General features: G+C 34.7%; 2 protein-coding genes across 2 annotated transcripts; both read left to right on the top strand.

The window, feature by feature from the left end:
• The first annotated feature begins 990 nt into the window (after positions 1–990).
• On the top strand, positions 991–5,255 carry LOC107187641. The gene is made up of 8 exons (XM_015575784.1): positions 991–1,034; positions 3,257–3,374; positions 3,479–3,605; positions 3,921–4,024; positions 4,261–4,437; positions 4,691–4,836; positions 4,907–5,069; positions 5,139–5,255. Exons 1-8 carry the CDS (start codon positions 991–993, stop codon positions 5,253–5,255), a joined length of 996 nt encoding a protein of 331 aa, XP_015431270.1.
• A 754-nt stretch (positions 5,256–6,009) lies between these two features.
• On the top strand, positions 6,010–12,428 carry LOC107187642 (15-hydroxyprostaglandin dehydrogenase [NAD(+)]-like). Its single transcript, XM_015575785.1, has 6 exons — positions 6,010–6,102; positions 8,270–8,396; positions 9,326–9,432; positions 10,329–10,502; positions 11,316–11,473; positions 12,275–12,428. Exons 1-6 carry the CDS (start codon positions 6,010–6,012, stop codon positions 12,426–12,428), a joined length of 813 nt encoding a protein of 270 aa, XP_015431271.1.
• The last annotated feature ends 1,126 nt before the right edge of the window (positions 12,429–13,554 follow it).

Raw genomic sequence — 13,554 nt, forward strand, 5'->3', positions numbered from 1 at the left:
ACGAGCAACATTCGACCGAGCTCGCGAGTTGTACGAGCAACAGCGATAAAGGATCACGTTTCAAATGGTTACTGACGCAAGCCATTTCAGTACCGTTCATTGTCCCGTAATCCACATGTAATAACAACAGATCGAATCCGGCAAAGGACTACTGCAAATTATTACACACGTCTATCGTATACCACTGTTTGTGAGGGCGCCACCGTACTGCAGGTTTTTCCGCCATCTTGGATTTTGAAAAAGCGCAGGAAAAATTGGGATTCATGGGACATACTAGTGGCGCCCCCAAAAAAGTGGGTGGCGAAAGTTGGAACTAATTCTAAAACTTTTTAAGCAGCGCCATCTGGTGGCGGCTGTGCGAACCATCGAAAAAGTTCTGGATTTAGTTCCAACTTTCGCCACCCACTTTTTGGGGGGCGCCACTAGTATGTCCAATGAATCCCATTTTTTCCCGCGCTTTTTCAAAATCCAAGATGGCGGAAAAACTTGTACATTTGTGGCGCCCCCATCAATTGGTGGCGAAAAGTGGAACTAATTCCAGAACTTCTTCCAAAACTTAAAGAAACCTTAGGAATAGGAGTGGAGATAGTGCGGGGATTAATGAATAATGCATATGTATGATTTAACTGTTTTTTATTGAAAAAATCGTACGAAAATATACAATTTACAATAGTATTTCTATAAATTTGACAACAATTGCCTTAAGTACTACTTACATATACGATTTTACAATACATTTATAATAATATTTGTATAGATTCAATAAAAGTGCCCTTAGATACTTATTTTACTTAAATCCTACTTATCAATATGATTCTACAATATACTTGTAATGATATTTATATAAATACAGAGAAAACATGAGACCCCGTGTGTGTGAGGAAGTAGAATCATAGAACCCCCGCAGGAGGCGCCAGGGACCTCGTGTGGTGAAATCGTGGGGTCGTAGAACCCCGGGTGTAGGCGCCAGAGATTCCGTTTGATGATAACATGGGGTCACAGAACCCCGGTGGAGGCACCAAGGACCCCGTTTGGTGAGCGCGTGGGGTCATAGAACCCCCGGTGGAGGCGCCAGGGACCCCGTGTGGTGAGAACGTAGGGTCATAGAACCCCCGGTGCATGCGCAAATTACATTGAACAAGTAAATAGACAGTAAATATGTCAACAATATGCACAGTAAATAAGAAGATAACTATTCGAACATCTGTAACATACATGGGATTAGTAACAAGACAGGAAAGAGGTGTGAGGAACACATCCAACCACCTCGACAGCTGACGAGACACTGTAAATTTTCGACTTCTGCACGATTCTTTTTAGACTTTAGAGAATTGGAATGTGGTATTGCGGAAGGTGGTCGACCTTTGTTGGATCAGGCGTATCTAACTATATATGCACGCATTAATTTGTTTTGTCACAGACAGATTTGAAATGTTTTTATCAGCTAACAATAAGAGTTCCTTATTATTATAAACTATATGTTATAAACTTGATGTGAAAAGCATCAAAATTTTCGGATATTTATTAATATTATCATTTAAAATTCAACTATAATAGTTACAAAAGTTCAGAAATGTTCATTCATTGGTACATTTACCCTATGAAAGAAAAGAACTAGGGTCACTTTTAATTCCTGATATATCTACAATTCTGTCAACGTGATTAATTGCAGTTTTAATGAAAGCACTGGTACAATTCTGTTGCAGTCGCAAATTATAATACAATAAAATATGTACAATAAGGTGAAGGAAGAACGAAGAAAAAAAAGGTATAACAAAAACGAAAAGAGTAGATAAACATGTATAATACAGAAACAACAAATAAGATTCTGATCATTAGTCTCTGCTATAAACGCATAAAATCAGCAATTATATTATTTGCAGGTCATTTGATTCGAAAACAAAAGTCAGCACGTGATTTCAGAGCGACAACTCGCAAGTTTAATTATTCGATTTTCGGCTGAAATGTCAAAATTCTTGTCTCACGTTGCGTTTCCCCCGACACGCTCCGTTCGTTCCAGGACGTGTCATTCGATCCATGATCAACATTACACGATTATTGAAAAATAATTTCCAACATGTTAACGCGATACGTAACCTCGTTCGTCTCCAACCTTCTCGTTAGAAGACCAAGGTAAGCCACTCGAACATGACACTTTCTCTCGCAACAGCCACGGCCAAATACTACCACGAACCTATTCTAATTTCCGTACGCTTCTCGTGAGTTCTGATCCATTTTTCCCCCTGGAAAAGTCTGCGGAAAATCGGGTTACGTCAGTTTCATGGAACGACAACGGGGCGCCAAAAGAAAAAGAAGAGCGGGGGTTGGTTTTCGAAAAAGTCGGATAAACTGAAAATAGTGAAGCCAGATGTTTGGTAAATTTTGTTTCGATAAATATATACAGGGCAATTAAAAATAACTGTACATTCTTGAAGCTTTATAACCCCATTATATTTGTTTCTAAGAAGAATTTCAAACGAAATCGAATTATAATTGAATCGCTTATTTCAGAAACCCCGTAAGTGCAGAATCATAAATATTCAGATGTTTAAGAAAAACTTCTAAATCGGCTAAAAGCAGATATTTTTTTACGAAAAAATTCCTGAATGTAAAGGGAGGTTCTATACGTAAAATGGAAACGTAATTATTCATTAAGACTCAGGGGAGGGGGTAAAACAAAAATGTAACCCTCTGCAGTTATGGGGTTTCTGCAATAAAATAAATTTACAAAGCTGTTTTATCATTTTTATGATATTAATGGGTTCAATTAGGGGTAAAAATCAACAAAGCTGACTTTCTAATAACATTAAGATATTTTGTAAAAATAAAATAAGCATAATATGATGCATTCACTATTCTGAGTAATCAAAATCTTTTCTTCTTTCCACTTTATATATGATAAATAACATTTTTATATATGATAAAACCTACCAATGACAGTGCTACCACCTGTTGTAAGTTTTTAGCACGGAAATCCCCTAAGTGATATCGCTTATGGGGTTTCTGCACTAAACGAATACTTCAAGGACGCGAAATGGAGGTATACAGAGCGTTATTTTAGTGGATTTCTGCACCAAACGAAGCGTCAATCAATCAACTACAAGAAACCAGTATAAACTCAATTTATAGTCAGTCAATTTTTTGTCAGTTATGGGGTTTCTGAAATAAGCGATTTAATTGAGAACTAACGTTTTACTGTTATCAGTTTACTGCTTCATCATAAGATCATACAATTTCTTTTTTCACAATAAAATAGTAGCGCTGATTCACCGAAACCAATTATCGATCCTAAATGCAAAATCGCACTTGTGGTGGGCGGTTCCGATGGGTTTGGCTTTGCGGCAGCGGATCATCTTTTGTGCAGAGGTGCAAGAGTCAGTATTCCTCTGTATTTACATAAAATTTGATAAATATTTTTCTTAAAATCAATGAATAGAAAGAACTTGTAAGGTATAATAAACTCATTGAAATAATATAGAATGTCGTGATAGCGGACGATGACCTCACGAGTGGCAAAATGGCGGCACAAAGGCTCTGTGATTCCCACGGAAAAAACCGCGTGCAATATGTCCACTGTCACATACACAATCACTGTCAATTCGAAGGTGAGTATATTTAGAAAAAAAAAAAACACACGATCTTATTTGTTCATTTAGTCTCAGTAACAAACATTGTTAAACTTTAACTTTAATCCTGCTGTTCTTCTCACTTATTCTTCACTTCTATATCTCTTCGGATAAAATTATTGCAAAGTTTGAAATGATTTGTCCTTAAGAAATGGGAAATACTAAAAGCAAATGTTTAAAATCATAATACTTATTGAACTATAATCTTCATTTCGGATCGTATAGAGCCGAGGAGTCTTGCAAGATTAAATAAATAATTAAATTTTTGTTTGTAATGATTAATCATTTTTGCAGCTGCTTTGAACCAAATTAAGTGCAAGTACAGTGATATAAGCATCGTTTTCAATAATCTTGATAAAGAGTGGCCTTTGGTATGCAACAGCATGGGAAAGAAGGAGGTACATAATTCACCTATATGTATAATATTGACAATGTAATAATTAGCGAATAGTTTAATACGAAACATTGAGATGTATTTATTAAACAAAAAAATTTGGTGTATAAGTAGTAACAGGAGCTTGAAGAAAGTATACTAACACGAAATAAAACTTTGACAAACATGAATATGAATGCATTTAATTTTAGGAAATTGAGGCTAGAAGTTTGTAATAATGTTTAATATAACATTTTGCAGAATAACACAGCCAAAGTGATTCGAACAGAAATGAAAACTTTAGGAAAGAAGGATGGTGGTCCCGGCGGAATAATAGTTAATTGTGCAAGTATTTTTGGGTTCATGGGCTGGCCCCAAGAGCCATACCCTATTTACTGTAAAAACGAACCTGCAATAGAAGTCACCATGGATTTCGTGGTATTTTGAATTAAATAACAGTTGATCCAATGTTCAACATTTGCAATTTCTAAATTAATATAAAATATGCACGGTAGCTAGAGTTTGCTGTTCAACGATTGCGCTTCAATACTAAATCTTTGTCGATAGAATATAATTTACAATATTTTAAACAAATACTGAAATTTTGCACTGAAACATTTCCAAACCATAATATTTGTAAAAGATGAATAGTTACTTTTATATTAAATTGTTCACGTCTCTAATAACACAGAAAGAATCGAAAATAGAAGAGACAGGAGTACGTTTGGTGACTCTCTGTCCGTCGAATAAATACTTTAGCGAGATAGGGTTACCTGATTTCCCGGATCCCATTCCCAACAATCGAATTTGTGAATTGCCACCCTGTGTACCGTCCTCGTGAGTAGAAATGAATAGTGATAATCAACATCTACGGGACCAATTAATTAGAAATAAATTATTTAAAAAGGAAACACCAGATAGGTTCGGCTTTAAGCCATGTACTAGCATGGGCGCAGAATGGAAGTGTTTGGTTGGTTGAACCAGCTATCAGTGTCCACGAAACCCCTCGATTGATTCATTTTCCCTTGAAGGAAGGCGAGAAGATCGATCCCAAAGTTTACGAGATAGAAGTAATATTAATTTTTTGATAATCTAAATAATACCTAATTTCGTAGTATATAGAAAATTTGTATTTGCAGACTTGCAGCGTCAGAACAGCATCGCCATGCGTTGAACTCTCCCAAATCAATAGATCGAAACGATGCCCGCGAATAAAGACCAAAGTCTGCGAGGCGAAGGATAAAAAAAAGAAATGAACAAATTATACGATCATCTTATAAGAAAACCCATCGATTAATAATATCGTAAAGAAAACTTTATGAGCAAACATTTCCTGCTTTACACACTTCCTAATTTATTTTTAACCCTTCAACGTCCAAACACCCCTTCCTGGGAAAAAATTCTTTCTCGCGATTAGTTAACACAAAAATGGAAAATCTAATTTTTTCGATACGACGTACACGTCACACTGGGCATTATATTGTTAAGATGTATTTTCATTATAAAAACAAGAATTCTGAGTAACAATAAATTGTTATCAGTTTACGACAAAACGTTTCATACTTAAAAAATTACCTATTCTATTGCAAGATCTGTGCCCTACTGAATGCTCAATTAGCTCGGTTGGAAATGCAAGCTCGTCGTGATCTCGAAGGCGCGTCCGGTAATTCGATAAATCGACAGAAATAAACGTCCTCACTAGCCGAGTTTCCAGCTACATCGAGCCGAATTTTTTCGCGAACACGATCCTCTGTTTACCCGCGGATCCGTGGTCGCGTAGTCCATCAGATATCCACCGAGGACATTCAATCTCCGTACGATTGATTCTCGATTTCTCGTGTTTCACTTCGATGTGCCTGGCTGCTGCGTCGATCTTTCCTCGAGGGGATATATTCGTGATCGAGCCTCCCGCGAGCACGTCCACGGTAATTACCGTAGATCCCGTGTCTGTCGATCGAACTGGAATTACGATCCCAGGCGACGTTCACCTCAGTTCCCGTCGCACGAACCATGAACATCGACGGTAAAGTCGCGATCGTTACCGGCGGAGCGAACGGGATCGGCTTCTGCACCGCTCGGAAGCTCCTTCGAAATGGAGCGAAGGTATGCTCATCTTCTTTTTTCTGGGTTTCATTAACCCTTTCGATACGGTGGTATCAGCATGGACATAGAAATATAGACTCAAGTTTAGAAAAAAATTAAGACTTTTAAAGGGTCATGCTCAGTCAGGAGGCCGAAAAAAGAGTGTTCTTTGGGAATTTTTTTCTTGGGAACTATAAGACCTTTTTCAAAAAATGTGTTTGTGTTTTAAAGATTGCAGTTTATAGATTGTAAGGTAATTTTTTTATTTACAAATATTTAGTAGGAAATAAATGGTGAGCGATCTCACGGATGTCTCTTCACAAAAAGTGGTCTGCCGTGATCACTGTAACTTCGTAACGGTTCATTTGGAATTAAAAATTTAGTGAAATTTATGTAATGGGAGAACCAATCTTGTCCTTGAACGGGGGGTTTTTCGAAATATTGATTAGGATTGAAAATAGCGGACGTTTTCCTGAAAAAGTGCGATTTTCACCTAAAAAATCACTCGGTTTTGGTCAATTAAAAAAAAAAGTATGGAACGAACAAAAGAATCCTTCGCTCAAGGACAAGTTTTTCTGATTTGAAATAAGGCGCAAAAGGCTTCATGTAAATCGACACAGTAGTTTTCGAGAAATATTGATCACCGATTTGAAAAATGTAGTTTCGAGAAAAACGCGTTTAAAGTTTCAAGTCAAGCTTACACTTATATAAAATGTTCATCTTTTAACGCCTGTAACTTTGTTATTTTTAATTGGATTACCTTGAAACTTGCACAGAATATTCTCGAGATGTTGTACTTAAAGAAAATGTAGAAAGTGAAAAATCGATTTTTTGAAAATTTCTGATTCAGCATGACCCCTTAAGCTCGTTCCTGGGTAGAGCTATTGATTACACAAGTTTACAATCATTTGGTGATCCAGGCTCCACTATGAAATTCTTATGGAAGGTGGTCCCCTAAACTCAAAAATCGACACAACACGTAATTCTACGGATACGTTTTTGAGATATCGCCCGATGAATATTTTTTTGGTAATTTTTTTAAAAGACGACTCGACGTTTTTGGCCATATCTCGCGTTATAGTCGACCGATTTGATCGAGATGACTCTTAAATTAAAGGTAATTAAATAATATATAATTGTTTCCTACATTCTTTTTCAATCGGACCAATAGTTTAGATAGCATCGAGCGAAACTTAAAAAAAAGTTCATTTTTTGGGTCGAAATTGAAATCGAAAATTCACTACATTTCGACTATCTCATATGTTCGGGTATCTCATGAGATACCCGGGTAATTTTTGTTTACCCGGTGATCTCACGGGTACTCAAGTACCTGGATATCTCAGATACTCGGTTCAAATCAATAGCCCTAGTGCAAATATAAAAAGTGCGTCAAATTTTGTCGCCCGTTAATATCTAACTTTTTCCAGCAAGAATTCGTAATTTCACTGAGTTCTAAAAAAATAAAAAATGTCAGGTTATCGACGTTTACTTGTTTGGAACGATTGTCTAATGTATGAACGACACATTCCCCTTAAACTTTTCCAGTAGACCTACCATTGTTGTGTAAAGCCGATTATGACATAGTATACTCGATAACATAATGGAAACAAAAATCAGGTAGAAAGATCTGTATTTAATCAATGAAATCGAGGTACAACAATCATGTAATTATCTTCCGATTGAAGTCTATCATCTCAATGGGAGTATGCAATATGATGTAGAGAGTGCAAAGTACTTAGATAATTTAAATAATCACGTTACAATATTATTGTTTATTCCATCATCCTATTATGTACTTCCATATTCTTCTTATTTTTACTATTCCATTATTTTTCCGTTTGTCGTAGATCACGAGAAGTTCGATCTTCATCCCAACCGTCAATCATCTTCAATTAATCAAATTTTTACTCTACGTTTCTTCTTACGAATCCTTATTTATCGAATCGTTTCATTACACTGGTTAATTTAATTTCTAGCATTATGACGATCTTTTATAACACTTCTGGGTGGGTTTTCTGTTGGCAGAATTTTCACCTGATATTAAATTATCGAGAGAAACGAAGGACAGATTTAAACCCCTATTTCGGTCTGAAAGTATTCAAATCATAGAATACTTTCAAGTGATCAGTGTCTAAAAAATCTGAAAATTATTTTTATCCTTTGTTAATAAATTCTGTCGGTCTTTTAGGCGGTAGCTCTGTTTGACTTAGGAGACTCAGGTGGCGAAAGCGCTGCCGCGGAACTGAACAATGAGTTCGGGAAAGATCGTGCCATCTTCGTTGTCTGCGATGTCTCCAAGAGCGAACAACTCAATGGTAAACATGTACTCACGACTCTACTGTAATTAATAGACTATAGATTTCCTAAATTTACGACGTTAACAAATTTAAAAAAGAAAACTTTTTATTACGTTCAATCGAGGTGGTGAAATAAATTTTTCTGTAATTGTTTTTACTATACCATAAATGTTAATGCAAACATTTTTATGGATTCTTTTATAGAAACCAAAATTGAAACAAGAATTTATTTATCGATGGGACCCATCAGGTCTCAAGTGAAATAAGAATTTCTTTATATTTTATTAAATATTTCATTGTATGTACTAAATTTTGAACAATATATAAAATCCGCAAACCATTCATTATTATTTTTAATGCTAAAATAGTGTTTAACAATAGAACTACCAAGCAAGTTAAAATGACTTGTCAATATACTCTTACAACGACGATTAAAATGTTACGACAACACATTTTCTCAGATCTTTTGCACCTTTTATTACGATATGAAAGTGAAGAAATTAGTCAAATTCTAAATTTTCAAAAATTTTTCACGTTTATCCACCGATCGAAGTAAATATGCGTTTATCGTCGGTAGTTCTAGTGTTAATTCCTCGATATTTCATATTTCTATTATCCAGTGTCGTTCTTCTCTCACAGAACACAGTATCTTTTGGTAGCATTAAACAACATTCCATAAAAAAAAGTGAACATTCGATGCCTTTGTTCCATTATCACCTCCCAGTGGGCGTAAATCTAAACAATAAATTCAAGTCACTATGATCGAAGAATCCTATAACAACGCATTATTCTTATGCATCTCTCTGAAATTAGAAAAATAAACGTGGATATTGAACGAAAATATGACCGACGTATTATTTATATCTCATTGTGTTACGTAACCGTACTACCAAGAAATGGCATTTGAGCTTTCTAGCTATCAATCAACGCTATTACTGTCCGTACAGAATCTTTCAATAAAGTTATCGAGACATACGAGACCCTGGACATTGTCGTAAACATCGCTGGAATCATGGACGATGCGGATTGGGAAATTATGGTGGACGTCAATTACGTAAGCTGCGTTATCTCGTATATTATACAATCTAGAACCCCTAAAAAATTGTAAACAACAAACACAACTAAAAAGAAAGAGAAACTTACTTATCTATACTTGTCAGTCCACGCAGAAATTCTTTTTCTTTTTATCCCTCATTTCGCAGATTACCGTACTTGCGATTATGCAGATTCTTTATGAATATGTTTTCTTTATGTCTCGTAACGGAAGGGTATAGTTCATGGTACAATTTTGAAAAATATTAAAAATACAAAAACTAATTCTCCTCTTCGGTTTTTCTCTAATGTTTACCATTTACGAAAAAAATCGATGGTACAAATTATCGCGAACGCCCTGTATATGGATTGTGGTTAAAAATAAAAACGAACCCCTTTTTTTCTAGGGAATACAATCTATCCTCTTCTGGAGTAACATTATTTTTCAACGCGATTTCAGGCATGGAATACTTGGTTCGTTTTTATTTTAACAACAATACATAAGAATTGAAAATTTTACTCTCGTACAGTAGTACTTCTTTATGTCTCGTAACAGAAGGGTATAGTTCATGCTACAATTTTGAAAAATATTAAAAATACAAAACATATAGATACGCTGTCATATTACTAGTAAAATATACTACAACGTCCTCCTCTTCGGTTTTTCTCTAATGTTTACCATTTACGAAAAAAACGATGGTACAAATTATCGCGAACGCCCTGTATATGGATTGTGGTTAAAAATAAAAACGAACCCCTTTTTTTCTAGGGAATACAATCTATCCTCTTCTGGAGTAACATTATTTTTCAACGCGATTTCAGGCATGGAATACTTGGTTCGTTTTTATTTTAACAACAATACATAAGAATTGAAAATTTTACTCTCGTACAGTAGTACTTCTTTATGTCTCGTAACAGAAGGGTATAGTTCATGGTACAATTTTGGGACTGCACGCAATGGGCAAATATAAGGGCGGGAATGGAGGAACGATCGTAAACATGTCCTCCGTGGCTGGCCTCGAAGGAATTCCCATAGCCCCGATCTACGGTGGAACGCAATACGCGATCGTTGGTTTTACTCAGTCGTTGAAGGTAAAAAAGAAACGAGAATTTATTGAAGATCTCGTGAAACGTGGACGCAAACATGTAAATACGAGATACGTGAAATTAATAAAACTGATTAGAGTTGTCGCCGTGATATGATAATTATACTTTTCGTTTCCACTGTTGTCATACGGCTACGTATTTTCAATTACGAAATAAAATATTAGTATCATGTATTTTTTTATATCTGTGAGTATATAATAGTTTATTCTAGTCTTGTATAGACGATGTGGTACACATTTGAATGTGCGTTTAAAAGTTTATCGGTAAAATAAGACATTATTTGTCCTCTGTCTTATTCATTTGATGAAATTCAGGTGTGAGCATTGTTATAAATACAATAGAAACTAACAAAAACTGTAAATTCTTTCAAATATTTCAAGAGGGATTATTGATCAACGGCAAGAAAAATGAGGTTTTGTTATGTATAATAACATTATAATGGGAATTGGTATGTATAACTGTAATAAAAGTAAAAAAGTATTAAAAACAAAACAATATTAGAAGGCTTTCAAAATATTAAAATGTTCTTGTGAATCATTTATATGTCATATAGTAGACACACAAATACAACAAAATATTCATCTGGTAATTGTTAAATAATTTAGAAATGAAAGGGTTAACCATTGACTTACGATAAATGAATAAAAAGATTGTAATTGTTATTAAAATGTACATTTCCTAAAACTGAGAAGGGTTTCGAACTAATATAATATACTTGTTTCGCGATTTGATATAGACATCTTATTCATGTTATTCATTTTTTATCTGAATTTATACCTGTATTATGTTATTCGACAGCATTATTACGATAAAACTGGTATACGTATGTTGACGATATGCCCTGGCCTGACGACCACAGCCATGGCCGCAAGATTCATGTCCACCAAAGAACACGCCATGGACCTCCTCGACGAGGAGACCGCGGCTATCGCGATGGCTGCCATGCAAAAGCAACCGTAAGCAAAAGATCCTTTATCCTTTTCAGTATTTTAGTTCATTTTGAAAATATGCACTTACGTGTTGAATTATTTTTAAGCAATAACGAGTACCTGTACACCACAAAAACAGAATAAATATAGTAAATGCAGTAATATGCAACTAATAATTTAGTTGCTGTAAAATTAAAATCAATTCTAATAAAATGATAAAAGTACTCTTGCGACCTGAGCACCATCTGTTGTGAAAAAAGTAAAAAAAAGTAAAAAGTACTGCTGGATATTTCTTTTCTCAAGTGATTTTATTAAATATTCTAAAAATTGTTAAAATTACGAATATATTTTTTGTTTTACCTTAATTTTACTTCAAATAGCAAATGCAAATTTTTTCGTTTAATAGTAAGTATACTCGTCATTAAACAAAAAAATACCATCTTTTCATGACGAGTATGCTCGACATAAACATCGAAAGGGTTAACAGAGGCATTAAAAAAATCTATATCGAATTCAAGTTACACGAAGCTATCTATTAAAATTACAATCGAAAGGAATCACAATTAATTGTCTGAACGAATTGAAATCATTTAGAATCGACCGAATTGGTTAACTCGTGATTTTGGAGTAGCTTTGGCTCCCACCGAAATATTTAAATTTTTGTACACCTCCTACCAAGGCACTGATTACGAGAATTTGAGCTCGAAAGTGATAACGCGTAAAAGTACATAAACAGATAATTCGACTGGATACGTTTGTAAATGCTAACCGCGTAACTTTCGATTTGATAATGACGATTGTGATTGTCGACGGAACATTTGTTAACAGCCCAGAACACGTGGCGAGCGCCATTATTCAACTGATCGAGAAAGGGAAAAACGGGGAGATTTTCGTCAGCGAGAACAACCAACCACCGTACGCCGTCGAAGTGCCTAGTTACGCGACATTGAAGGTCCCAATTGAAGAGCAGCCAACGATATAAAACATTTCTTATTACTAGACTGCCGATTTTTATGCAAAATAAGATTTTTCTACAGTAATTAATAGACTGCGGATTTTTATGCAAAATAATATTTTCTAAAAGAATTTATAAATACATGCGCAAATGTAAATTTAAAAAAATATGTAGCATTCCATTTAAAAAAATTAAGACCACCTTTGTTTCTAGAAAAATATTAACAACACAAAAACTATAGATACGCTATTATATTACTAGTAAAATATACTACAACGTCCTCCTCTTCGGTTTTTTTCTAATGTTTACCGTTTACGAAAAAAACGATGGTACAAATTATCGCGAACGCCCTGTATATAGATTGTGGTTAAAATAAAAACGAACCATCTTTTTTCTAGGGAATATAATCTATCCTCTTCTGGAGTAACATTATTTTTCAACGCGATTTCAGGCATGGAATACTTGGTTCGTTTTTATTTTAACAATAATACATAAGAATTGAAAATTTTACGGTGGTTTTATAGTTATTCCAGCAGGTATTACAAAATAGCATGTGATTTTACGTGATGTTAATGTGTTTCTACCTTGGGTCGTGCAACATTAAAGTTGAACTTTGAATATAATTAAAATAATAAAAAGGCTCCCTTGAACGTGGAGACGACGTGTACGTTTGTGAATGAGAATTATTAACCCTTTGCGGTCGTATGTCTACTCTCAACCACCAAAAGAGAACTATAAAATATAATTTTTACATAAAATTAAAACATATTATTGTGTTACATATATCTAAAGTTTAAAAAAGAATTAATAAATTTTGTATTTCCTTCATAATCTTGCTTATTATGTATTACTGTTCGTTCAACGAAAATTAATTCCGACCAGCATGACACCTATGTATAAACTTAAAACGACCGCAAAGGGTTAATATGAATTAATGGTAAATAACACGTCCCTCGCGATTTTCTAATGGCAGCGAACGTGTTAGATATCTTATTGGGTTCAGAATGAAACAGAAAAATCGTTGCACCTAAAGTTTTTCCTTTTATTGTATTTCAGGGCGTTTTATAGGTTATAAAATCCGCAGTCCACCGGTTACTAATTAAACTTTCCTCCCCTATCAATTTAATATTAATGTAATACTTAAGTTTTATTT

The sequence above is a fragment of the Dufourea novaeangliae genome, unplaced genomic scaffold (genome assembly GCF_001272555.1).
Source record: "Dufourea novaeangliae isolate 0120121106 unplaced genomic scaffold, ASM127255v1 scaffold101, whole genome shotgun sequence".
Lineage (NCBI taxonomy): Eukaryota > Metazoa > Arthropoda > Insecta > Hymenoptera > Halictidae > Dufourea > Dufourea novaeangliae.

What these genes read in the sequence shown, in the direction of transcription:
- LOC107187641 (XM_015575784.1), top strand. Translation starts at nt 991, where the DNA reads ATGGGGTCACAGAACCCCGGTGGAGGCACCAAGGACCCCGTTTG. An exon ending in CAATCACTGTCAATTCGAAG is followed by an intron (nt 3,606 to 3,920) that starts GTGAGTATATTT and finishes TCATTTTTGCAG; the next exon opens with CTGCTTTGAACCAAATTAAG. An exon ending in ACAGCATGGGAAAGAAGGAG is followed by an intron (nt 4,025 to 4,260) that starts GTACATAATTCA and finishes AACATTTTGCAG; the next exon opens with AATAACACAGCCAAAGTGAT.
- LOC107187642 (XM_015575785.1), top strand. Translation starts at nt 6,010, where the DNA reads ATGAACATCGACGGTAAAGTCGCGATCGTTACCGGCGGAGCGAACGGG. An exon ending in TCCTTCGAAATGGAGCGAAG is followed by an intron (nt 6,103 to 8,269) that starts GTATGCTCATCT and finishes TCGGTCTTTTAG; the next exon opens with GCGGTAGCTCTGTTTGACTT. An exon ending in GCTGCCATGCAAAAGCAACC is followed by an intron (nt 11,474 to 12,274) that starts GTAAGCAAAAGA and finishes ATTTGTTAACAG; the next exon opens with CCCAGAACACGTGGCGAGCG.